The sequence below is a fragment of the Grammomys surdaster genome, unplaced genomic scaffold (genome assembly GCF_004785775.1).
Source record: "Grammomys surdaster isolate TR1022 unplaced genomic scaffold, NIH_TR_1.0 172, whole genome shotgun sequence".
Lineage (NCBI taxonomy): Eukaryota > Metazoa > Chordata > Mammalia > Rodentia > Muridae > Grammomys > Grammomys surdaster.
This window is the reverse complement of record NW_021604620.1, coordinates 2,193,237-2,205,737: the sequence shown is the minus strand read 5'-3', so window position 1 is coordinate 2,205,737 and position 12,501 is coordinate 2,193,237. Positions and strand designations below refer to the sequence as shown.

Here is a 12,501-nt window from a genome sequence, read left to right as displayed (position 1 = left end):
CACAGGATAGGATGCTAGAGCAGTGAGATGGCTCAGTAGAGCAGAGCTGCTGGCCACCCAGCCTGACGGCCTGCGTTCAGTCCCCTAGACCCACACAATAGAACAGAACAGACTCCCTCACGTTGCCCTCTGACCTCCACTCACTATGGCACAGACACACCCACATCCATCATGTGTGTTTGGTATACATGTGCATATGTAGATGCATGTACACCAAATGCAGGTGAAAGCTAGGGGTTGACTTGACATTGGATGACTTTATCTACAGACCTCCACCTTAGTTTTTGAGATGGGGTCCCTCACTGAACCTGGAACTTGTGCGTTTGACTAAACTGTCTGCACTGCAAGCCCCAGGGATCTTCCTATCTCCGCTCTCCTGTACCACCCCACCCCCCCAGTACATATGTGTGTAGCCACACTTGGCTCTTTTTTATGTGGCCTTTAGGGGATCAAACTCAGGTCCCCCCGATCATGCAGCAAGCACTTACTCACTGAGCCACCCCCAGCCCTAAGCACAGTAACCCTGATATCACTGGCAGCACCTCACTGTCAAACCCACCTGCCAGGATCACACCCTGAGAGATCTGCCTGGACTGCAAAGATCAGCCGCACCACAGGGCTGAGCACACTGGAGAACCACTGGTGTGTGCCAGGCCCATTCTGAGAGCCTAGTGAGCCAAGCCTGCTCTGGCTGGTAATGAGAAATGACCACATTGTCTGAGCCCTCTTGTGCTGACACACCCTCAGAGCTGCAGAGGTACTTCAAGCCCAGGATGCGGCTATGTATGTACAGGACCCTCTGTCATGTTTCTCCACATATGTGTGAGCAGTGAAGCAGAAGCCCGCACCATCTCCTCAGCAAGGGCTCCCGTGTACCTCTGACACGGGTCTTCATGTTTTTCTTCAGCATGTTCTCTCCGCTGTCACCACCTCCTTCTTCTGCTGCCACCAAAGCGAAGAACTCCTCCAGACTCTCCCCTTCCACCTTTGCCAGGCAGAAATTGCTGAACTTCAGTGTTCCAGGCCCTTCCAAGAGTATCTGCAAAGGCAGAGAGAGCATCAGATGCCTCAGAGCCCAACTCAGATCTCGCAGGGACCCTGGAAATGGTGCCCAGGGCTTTGTGGCCTCCCTGCCCTGTCACTGCTCAGAAAAATGTGACATTGAACTTTTAAAAGGAAGCCAATGAGCTACAGAAATGGTCTTGAAATATGTAGTATAAATACAACTGACGGGGAGCTTCATCCCCAAACAGCCAACATGACACTCTAGTAACAGTCAAATTAACGCTGTCACAGTCCACACTTTCTCAGACACCGGAGAGCCAGCAGGGAGCTTGGGCTGTGGGGAAGATAGGAACACACAGGTTGCATTATGAAGATAAAGAATAAAGATTAAAATGGCTGGTCCTCTGTATCCTCAAGCTCTAAACTCACAGTCTGTGGGTCAAAATTATCAGGGGAAGATTTTCTGATGTGCACAGGTTGTACGAGGTGAACACACCATTCAATATGGAGCACCGTGGGCCTGGAGCACCGTGGGTTCAAGGCCAATCCCCAAGAACACACAGAGGTGAGTGAGGGTTTGAAGACCCACTTGCCTGTGTGTCATTTATTCAGGAAAGGACACGTAGTGAGGGGTTTTGAACTGAGGGGCCTAACTAGTGCTAGACATAGACATGGGCCCAAGTCACCTCCTACCTAGTGCCTGACCTTGGCAGCCCCTGGAGTCTTGCTTTTCATGTGTACAGTAGGAAAGGTAAGACTCCCCCCCCACTCAGTGGGGTTTCATGGAAGTCTCACGGATAAAGAGCTGGGACTGACTCAAGTTGGCTGACACCGTGTGATCAGAAGTTGGCTGTAGATTGATAAACCAGCCCCGGAAGCTGCATCACCCCAGCCCCATCACTGAAAATGCTGAGACAAGAACAGGGGTGGTGATCTTCTGTTGAGAGCAGTTTAAAGTTGGCCTAACTCAGACACTGTCACTCACTAAGGATGTCGGCTAGCCCACCACAGGGGCCTGGAAGGTCACCATCAGCATCCCCTGGAGACCTGCTCAAACACAGACTACCACCTAGCATGTCCTAACTCCACAGCTCCGAAGGTATTCAAAACAACAGGCCACTGGAGGGGGGGCAGTATTTCAATAATACTAGTTTTCTAAAGCAGTTTACATCACAGACCCTCGTGAAAGCCGTGCAGCACGCCTCATTAAATGTCCCATACGTCGCCAAGCAATCTAGCCTCATACCCAAAGGCCACATCCCCACCTGTTCTCAGCTGTGAACTAGAAGGTTTTTATATTTTTAAATTGTTTTCAACAAAAACAGTATGTTTGAGAAGGAGTTATTTTAGGTTTTGGTTGTTTGAGTCAGGGTCTCACTCTGATATCTAGGCTGTTCTGGAACTCACCATGTACACCAGGCTAGCCTTGAACTTATGACAATCCTCCTGCCTCAGCCCTCAAGTGATAGGCACAAGCCATCATGCCCAGCTCTGAATGGTATTTCCTGATATGTGGAAAATCTATAAAAATTCAAATTTCAAAGTCTATAGATGACACCCATAACTTGCATAGTGTACCTAGCTGCATTTTGCGCTACAGTGACGGGTGAGTAGCTGAGGACCTGGGTTAGGTTTATGAATATTTCAAGCAAGAGCTATTATATCGTTTGTAAGATCTCCATAGCTTTCGTTTCCGTCTTCTCTGTTTTGGTTCCCACCCCTTCCTTTACAGTTTTGTCAATCTACAGATTGCTGGTGGAGCAAACCACAAACTGAACGCTCAGCCTTCACTTGACAGCATAAAGGACACAAGAAGCTCAGACTAGTGGCGTTGCCATTGCTAAGTGTGTGGCTTCTACGACAGTGCAGGACGCTTTGAACACACCACGAACACGCAGATAAGGAAGCGTCGAGGGAGTATGTGACTCAAGCCAGGTCACACATGGCTTCCTAGTCAGCCTGGAAGCAATAGGGAAGCTGAGTGGGCTCGTGACTCTTGAATACCAACACAGAGGTAGCTACCCATGGCCAGCAGTGTGATGAAAACAAAGTGCTGTCTGTGCCATCAGGAATAGGACACAGTCAAGAATGCCACTGTCAAACCAAGGCATGGCCATGCTCCAGTGCTAAGAGAGGACTACACTGGCTCATCACTCACGGCACACGATGTAGTGAGGAACAACTCTCTCCCAAAAGCAACTTAAATCAACAGCTTACATAGAGTTCCTTTTATTAAAAAACAAAACAAAACCCTGAGAAAGCCCTTGGGGTTGAGATGTGAGGTACCAGGAAGTCAGAGCTCACAAGTTACCTTCCCAGGAGAAAGGTCACAGAAGAGGATGCCCAGCCTGTGGAGATGGTGCAGTCCTGTGACCAGGTCCACCCCAAACTCTCTCACGACATCTTCTGGGAGGTTCTCATCCTGAGCGATCACGGTTTCTAGAGAACCACCTACGAGAATTGAGCTCAGATCAGCCACCACCCACGGTCCACCACCCGCTACCCACCATCGCTGCCCTCCAGCCAGCCCTGTGTCTGCATGCACACGCTCACAGTCCTACCTGTGCAAAGCTCCACCACCAACCAGAGATGATTGCTGGTCTCGTACCACTCGTGAAAAGTTACAATGTTCTTGTGTTTTATTTCGTGGGTGAGACGGACCTACAAAAACACACAGCATTTGCAACTGGGAAAACAGAAACTGTGGGGTTTGGTTACAGCCATCAGAGTGCTGGTTCTCAAGGTCTGTCACAGGGAAAGGCTAATGATGTGCAACTTTAACAAACATCGAGAGTGTGTGAGTGTGCCAGTATGTGAGCATGCAAGTGTGTGGGTGTGAGCGTGTAAGTGTGCAATTGCTAACAGCAAAGAAAACTACTTATGGTAAATGACTGACAGTGACATCAAAATGGCCGCTGCTACAGAGAAACCACCGGTGTCCTGTGGTGTTGTAGTGGCGTTAAGTCCTGACATATCTGATGGAGGTTGAAAACACCATAATCTGAAGATGCATGGGGTGTGTGCACATCACCCACAAACACGGCTCAGCCTCACCAGCCGTAAGCACACTCGGGCACAGGGTCTGCTTTGCAGTCACCTGTCTCACAGCTCACGTACACAAACTGTTTTGTATACATGGTGGAATGAGAAAAGAACCAAACACGAAGTCCAAAATGTGCGCTGGCTATCTCTCCCCTCCCACCCCCACTCCCCCCCATCCCATCCCCATCCATGAATGTCCGGCTGACTGAGAGCTGTGGGTCTTGCCCCAGCCTGGCCACCCATGGCAGACCGCCCCAGGCCCACCTGCCTCAGCTAGCTGTTGCCACTCCCCACCCATCTCTATCCTCTATCCCTATAGAGCTGCTCATGAGTCTCTGACAAAAGCTCCTGGTGGCTGACCCAACATCCACTTCACCTACGTTCTTAGTAAGAGGAGCCGGGATAGAGGAGCCGGGATGACCTCGGGATGACCTCCGCAGCCTCGTGCCTAGCCTGAAAACATTTCCTTGCCTTCTGTAGATGCCAGCAATGTTACTGAATGTCACTGGCAGTCATTTCCTAGGTAACTTCCAAAGGGGTTCCAGTCAAGGAAGGTCCCAGGTCACCCCAGCAGACCTCTTCCTTGTCTAGGGCAGGTGAAGCCGGAGAGGCTCCAAAAGGACCTGGAGCACAGAGCCAGGCAGTGAGGACAGGGGAGCTGATGGCAGCAGGGACCAGCTTACATTGGCTGGACCCTTACACATGAGAAAACAAACACTCCACCTCAGGCCTTGTTATTTCAAGTTTCCATCCTAACCTCCGATGCTCACGAAGCCACCTCCCTCCCTCTGTTCCCTCCTCACGTGGCAGGAAGTGTCAGAGGTGTCTGCCTTCCCCTCCCATCTCGAAGACCCCAGCTCCAGTTTTTGTCTCCACTGAAGCCTCACCTTGGAGGCCATTGGTCAGTCACCTCTCCATCCCTAAGTCTTCCGCCTTTACCTCCTCAGCTGCACAGCATGGCTGACCTCTCTCTTTGCCCTGTATCTCTTTCTTTCTCTGTCAGCCCCCTCCCCTCACAGCCATCAGCTCTAGGTAGCTGCTTCTGCCTCCTCGGTCACTGCAGGTGCCCTGGGCCTGTCTCCCTCCTCGGTTGTATGAGTGTGCAAAGACTCTCCTCCCAGCAAATATGGTTAACAGCAGCAAAATGGAACCTAGAACACCAGCTCAAAGAACCCAGCAGCTATAGTCAATGTCCCAGAGACTGGTCTCAGAGGAATGGAGAAGCCATTGTCAGTAAGGCTAGCCCACTCTCTCTTCCCCTTCTGCTGCCGGGGCTTGCTGTCTTCTGCTCTCCCCTGCTGGCTCTCCCTCCATCCCTCTATATGTTCTTCATGCTGTAATGGAGGAAACCAGGCCTCTTCCACCATCCTTCACTGTGACCTAACGTTGATGAGTACAACGGTGCTCCCAATTTACAGCTCTGTCCCAAATGTACTTCTAAACCGGACTCAGACACCCAAAGCCTTCCTGACAGTCTACTGGATGGACAATGGGCTCCCTGAAACCACAATCAGGTCTGCCCATCTCTGGGCTGTCTCCCCTTTCAGTAACTGGCATCGCCATCCATCTGGCCAGATGCCCAACAAAGCCACTGCTCCTCCTCTAATCCATGTGTCTAGTGTCCGAAACACCAGCACTGATTTACAGAGGGATCCAGGCTCTCTTTATACAACACTCAAAACCTACAAGGCTAATCTGTACTGCCAGGAGGGAGTGTCTGTGGGCCAGGAGGGAAAGGGCCTGGAAGGCTGTAGGCAGGCTTCTAGAATACAGCCTGTGTTGCCTGAGTGGACACATGGAGCAAAACTAACCTACATCAACGACTGTCAGAGCAGTGGGCATGTGAGCAGCCCACTCTGCCACACTGGGCACAGACTCAGGAGCTGAGAGTGTAATCTGTGCTGTATTCAGACAGCTGGCACTCTGGGAAGCCACAGCAGGTGTTTCCAACCCCTGGCTTGTCCTGATGGTCAGGTGGTCTCATCTTCTGTCATCGTCACCTCACCCTATGTCTGCAGAAGATACACACCACAGCTGGCAGCTCCTTCTCAGCCTCCAGGCTCACAGTTCACTCAGAACGATCTATGGGCAGTGAGAGTGGGTGCCTTCCTACAGAATAAAGTGTGAATGTGGTCCTATACCGTGATGCACACTCGGCCAGCACGTTAGCTTGGCGGGCAAAGGTGCTCACCGCCAAGCCTGACGAGTTTAGTCCCCAGGAACCACAACCCAGACGTTGTTCTCTGGCCTCTGCAGGAATTGCTGCCTGTGTACGGGGGCTGCATGCTGGAGCGTGTGTGTGTGGAGGTCAAGGAACAGCGTTTAAGAGCTGCTCGTTTCCTTCCCCAGTGTAGGTTCCAAGGATGGAACTCAGGTTTGTCAGCCATGGTGGCAGGTCCTTCCCCACCAAGCCATCTTGCCAACCCCCATACACCAACTCTTAAAACAAATGTCTATTATAGATCCCCTTGCACCAAAACCACAAGAGCTGGCCACCGCCTAGGCAAGCTCATTACTCAAGGCAACAGACAGAGATGGGGACCTCGTTCCAGGGAGAAAATGTTGACTGTGGGTATGGCATGCCTAATGACTTGTTACCTTGCTACCTATTTATTTTGAGTACTGAGGATGGAATACTGGCCCTTGCACACACTAGGCAAGCATTCTACACCATCCTATGTAGCCCAGGCTGGCCTTGACCTCTCAGTCCTCCCTCTGCATCCAGACTCTCAGTTACGTTCACCTTTGCCTGGCATCCTGCAGCCTCCAAGAAGGTAGAACCTCCCCCGCACACACACACACACCCGGGACTTACCCAGTTGGTTATTTCAGGCCGTTTGCACTTCTCAGTACAAAGGATGGCTACAAAGTTGATGGTCCCTTTCCGACGCCCCTTATATACGACAGTCCTACTTCCTCTGCCAATCTCCTCATACAAGACGAAGTTTTCCATGTCTGGGTTGACTGCTCATATGTGGTAAAACAGCATATCTAGCTCCTGGGAAGCAAACAGAACGAAGGTGACAGATGCAAGCCAAGGTCGCTGTGCCTTGTTTGTAAAAAAGAAAAAAAAAAATGAGTTTGTGTTTATTTTATGCATATGGGTGTTTTGCCTGCATTATGTCTTTGTACCATATATGTGCCTGGTGTCCAGTGAGGTCCGATGAGGGCATTGTATCCCCTCTAACTGGAGTTACAGATCACAGTGAGCCACTGTGTGGGTGCTGGGGACCAAACACAGGTCTTCTGGAAGAGCAGTCAGTGCTCTTAACCACTGAGCCATGTCTCCAGTCTCTCTCCCACCCCACCTCACCCCCCCTTTTTTTGCTATGTATCCCCATGTCTTACTCAGGGTCACTATTGCTCCAATGAAACATCATGACCAAAAGCAAGTTGAAGAGGAAAGGGTTTGTTTGACCTATACTTCCACATCACTGTTCATCATGGAAGGAAGTCAGAGGAGGAACTGGAGGCAGGAGCTGATGTAGAGGCCATGGAAGGGTGCTGCTTATGGCTTGGCCTCCATGGCTTGCTTGGCCTGCTATCTTATAGAAGCCAGGACCACTAGTCCAGGAATGGCCCCACCCACAATGGTTTGGGTCCTCCAACATCAATCACCAATTATGAAAATGTCCTACAGGCTGGCCTGCAGCCTAATCTTATGGATGCATTTTTCTCAATTGAGGTTCCCTCCTCTACAGTGACACTAGCTTGTGTCAAATGGACATAAAACTAACCACCACAGCCACCTGCTGGCCTAGAACCAACCACGGCTGCCTGCTGGCCTAGAACCCACCACAGCCACCTGCTGGCCTAGACTCACAGTGCCAGGATTTTGTTCTTCCCCATCACAGTGGGAAGAGCCTGGCCTGAGAGAGCAATCTGTGAAGCCTTGGCTTCTCAAGAAAGAGAAGCACAGAAATAGCCTGTGCATGTGGCAGTGGCAGTTCAGATCAGGTCAAGTGCTCCACACTGTACAGAGCAATGGTTCAGGCTATACCTTCCCAGAAGTGAATCCATAATTTAAAACAGAAGTTGGCTCCATTTAAGTAACACTGCCACCTCCAGATGACTTGACATCTGCCCCATGTCAGTCGTGGCGCACAGACTGATGGGCCATTTATTTAAGCAAATAAACTATTCCCACCCCTGTGAACTCACTGAGTTAAGTCAAGAAAGCATGGACACCAAAGCTAAGTAAAACACACACAGAGAAAGAGAGAGAGACAGAGACAAAGAGATAGACAGAGAGAAACAGATGCAGACAGATGACAGAAAAAGAGAGACAAACAGAAGACAGAGACACAGAGGAGGAGAGGGAAACAGAGAGAGCGACTGAGAGAGAGGTGGGGAGGAGAGATGGACAGAGAGGGATGAAGAAAGAGGGAGAGAGAGACTACATACAGACCAATTTTATTGATATAGACTCAAAATTTTTAAATAAAATACTTAGAAACTGAATGCAGGAATACATTAAAACCATGACCAAGCTGGCTGCAATCCAGAGGTGCAAGATGTGTTGAATGCTCACAAGTCAGGCTTGAAGAGATGGCTCAGAGCTTAAAAACACAAACAGCTCTTCCAGAGGACCTAAGTGCGGTTCCCAGCACCATACTGGGCAACTCCTGATCTTATGGGGGCATTTTCCTTTCTAATGACGATAGCTTGTGTCAGGTTGACCTGAAACTAAACAGCACACTCATGGGTCCTAATTTTTCATCCTGTATAAACAGGGTGAAAATTTAACCCCCCAAAGATCAAAGACATTACTATATGACCTGAAGCAGCAACTGCTAGGAACATGCAGGGAGGCCATTCTAAGCTACAGGCAGAGGCAGGACTTTCTGGAAAGAACTCAACAGCTCAGGGTATAACCATGTGAACTAACAAATGACGTCAGCTGAAACCCTTCCTCACAGCAAAGGAACCAGTCAGAGTGAAGATAGCTTACAGAACAGGAGGAGGATCCTTGTCATCAATTCATCTCACAGAAGATTAAATCATACACACACATACACACACATACACACACACACACACACACACACACACACAGGCACACACAGGCACCAAGAATCTCAACCACCGGCGAACAAATGAGAAAATGAAAAGAACAGATAGTTCTCAAAAGCAGAAAGACAAGACAATGTATAAATGAGTGAGAACATGTTCCTACCATCAGCCATGAGGGAAATGCAAACTCAGAACACTGGGATTCATCCCAGTCTGAACAGCTGCCATCAAGGAAGCACTGGTGAGGACATGCGCAAAGAGGGAGACTTGTACAGAGAAGGTAGTGTAAGAAACACATTCTGGCCCGACAGTGGTAGCACACACCTGTAATCCCAGCACTCAGAAGGCAGAGGCAGGCAAATCTTTGCATTTGAAGGCAACCTGGTCTACAGAGCGAGTTCCAGCACAGCCAGGGCTACACTGAGAAATCTACACCAAACAGGAATGGGGGGAGATGGTGGGAAGGGAGGGAGGGAGGAAAGGAGAGTGGGAGGAAAGAAGGAATGAAGGAATGAAGGATGGAAGGAAGGAAGGAGGGAAGGAAGGAAAGAGGGAGTAAGTTCTGGTTTATAAACTGCACTTAGAAGTGGGCAGAATCACAGAGGCAGACAAAGGCCAGGCTCTTGTGTTTACAGTAAAGTAGTGTGGCCATAGGACACCAACATGGAGTGTTCTCAAAAATCAAACAGAACCACCTACATGTACAGTCACGCTACTTCAGTGTGAACATACACATGCACACACATGCAGTCATGCACATGTACAGTCATGCTACTGCAGTGTGAACATACACATGCACACACATGAACATGCACATGGAATGGTAGCTCAGGCAGCTCACAAAGGGATACTTGGCATCTCTGTTTACTGTAGCTCTGCTCACAATAACCAAAGTGTGGAATCAGCCATCACCCATCACAGTCGAATGGAGGAAGGAACTGTGCTCTACATTAACAACAGAGTGTCACTCAGCTGTCAGGAAGAGTAGAATGACATAATTTTCAGGAAGATGAACAGATTCAAAGTCATAGTAGTGATGCCATGAGGTTAGCCAGAGTCAGGAAGGTCAGGAAGACAAACACTACATTCTCTCTCTTTCTTTCTCTCTCTCTCTCTCTCTCTCTCTCTCTCTCTCTCTCTCTCTCTCTAGCAAAATCGAGTGGGAACATATACAATATACGGAATAGTATGTAACCTAGATTTAAACATATACCATATATGGGGCATGGGAGTAGACAGAGGATTACAGGGAGGAAAAATCAGCCTAAAGAGAAGAGACGCAGGAACAAAGGGTCATGAGAGGCAGGAAAGACACAACACCATGTTTCCTCTCCTGCAAAATCAAGACATAAACGTAGGTCCTGTGAAAGCACATGACGACGACTGTGCAGGGATGGGATGGGAAAGAGGACAAGCAGGACGGGGTAAGAGAAGCAGGGGAAGATAGTGAGGGGCAGGCACAAGCAAAACACAATGACAGATATATAGGAAAATGTCAGTGAAGCCCTGATACTGTGCGACAGCTTAAAATGTCATTTTTACAGAAGAACACAGGGAGCTGAGAAGATGGTTCACCTGGTTAAGTGCTTACTCAGTAAGCCCGAGGACTTGAGTTCAAATCCTCAACACACACATAGAAACCCAATAATTCCAGCTTTGAAAGTCCTACATGGGAGGACCCCGAGGGCTCACTGGCAGGCTAGTCTAGTCTCAACAACCAGCCTCTGGCGGGGGAGAGACCTTGTCTCTAGGCCAAATGCAGGCAGCGCCAGAGGAAGATACTTCACACCTCTCTCTGCCTGCACACACAGGTGTGTGCACAGTACACGCACATGCATGTACACACACTCTCTCACATGTACAAGAAGCCTTGTCAAAACTGTATCAATGTAATCAATGTACTGGAGAGATGGCTCAGCATTAGGAATACATACTGCTCTTGCAGAGGATCTAAGTTCTGTTCCCAGCACCCACATTGGGTAGCTCACAACTACCTGTAACTCCAGCTCCAGGGAATCCAACACCATCTTCTGGCCTCCACAAATACTCAACATGTGAACACGCACATAAATAAACATTTTCTTTTCTTTTCTTTTTCTTTTCTTTTTTTTTTTTTTTTAGTAAGACTAGATAAGTTGCTGTCCTGGAAAAAGTGGCCGCGCCTCTGACTAGGATGAAGCGGGTCAGTGATGTAACCAGGGTCGAAGCCGCAGCTGCCCACCCACCTGCACGATGGTGGGGGACCCGAGTTTCACGCGCTCTGCCTTGCCACGGTGAGGCCGCAGCCTGGACAGAGGAAACCGAGGCACCCGAAGACCTGGTCAACTCCCCTGGACGCGTGGGTGAGCCCTCTGCATCACCATGGCAACCTGCGAGACGCGGGGGAAAAAAGAGCGGGACCTTGATTGGCTGGTCGCTACCCCAGCAGGAACCCGGAAGTGAGCGAATTTGCGCGCCCATCCAGCGTCACTAAGGACCCCACGCTACTTCTGAAATGATGTCGCTGGAGTAAGGGGAGACTGGAAGCTGGAAAGAGACAGAACTCTTGAGCATTTCCCAGGTTTGCCTGGCGAGCATCCCTCAGTATTTTGACGCCGCCATCCCATCTCCATGGCAACACGCAAAGGCCTGGAAGAGACCCGGATGCTAACTGGAGTAGCGCTTCCGGCGCTATGAGCTGGCGCCGGAAGTGAGAATTCTTAGGCACACCTAAGTGGCCTTGGGCACTCTAAGGCCAGTGCATCCTTTCTAGAAAGATGCCAGGGCTGAGGTGGGAGAAATGGCGAGACTCATACAGCCTCACAGCAGGCCGTGTTTGGCGTTTACGCGCCCTCTCGTCTCCATGACATCAAGTAGAACGCCGGCGATGGAGGGCGCTGATTGGCTGAGCTTACGAGGGGCGGACCGGAAGTGGCCGGAGACAGGCATTGCTAGAGCCGGTCCCCTCCATGTCTGCCTACTGGTGTCTTTAGGGGCACCGGCCTCTGAGCCTCTTCAGGAAACTTCTCGGTCTGGAGCCCATTGGTCGCTTCAGACTCAGCGGACCGAGGTTAGGACCGATCGGACCCCCCTAGTCCAAGCACGCAGTGGTGGTCAGATCCCACCAGGAAGGCTGCATAATCGTGTAGCCCCAACCTCCAAGCTACGGGCGCCGCAGATCTTGGTGGGACTTAAAGTCCTTCATGTGTGCCTGATCTCAGAGTGTTTTCCTGTGTTTCCTCCTCAAACAGGGTTTCACTGTGTAGCTCAGGCTGGCCTCCAACTGGAGTCCTCCAACTTTGTTCCAGATGTGACAGCAAGTTGGCAGTATCTGTGGAAGGAACAAAGCCCAACTCAGTTGATCCAGAACTCTACTGCCAGGATGGGGTGGAGATGGGGCTAAAATTCCCTTTCTGGATTGGGGCGTGGTGGTGGGAAGATAATATCCTAAGTTTCTAAGGA

The 12,501-nt window shown here is 50.1% G+C and overlaps 1 protein-coding gene across 1 annotated transcript in view; it reads right to left on the bottom strand.

Moving 5' to 3' along the window:
* The window catches only part of Ulk4 (unc-51 like kinase 4), a 293,994-nt gene extending 282,596 nt beyond the window's left edge, over window positions 1-11,398 (bottom strand). The window contains exons 1-5 of the mRNA XM_028767390.1: window positions 11,286-11,398; window positions 6,863-7,045; window positions 3,567-3,666; window positions 3,317-3,456; window positions 877-1,039 (exon numbers count right to left, since the gene is read on the bottom strand). Coding sequence (XP_028623223.1) covers window positions 877-1,039; window positions 3,317-3,456; window positions 3,567-3,666; window positions 6,863-7,000 — 541 coding nt within the window. The 5' untranslated portion in view covers window positions 7,001-7,045; window positions 11,286-11,398. The remainder of the gene's footprint in view (window positions 1-876; window positions 1,040-3,316; window positions 3,457-3,566; window positions 3,667-6,862; window positions 7,046-11,285) is intronic.
* Window positions 11,399-12,501: the final 1,103 nt, after the last annotated feature.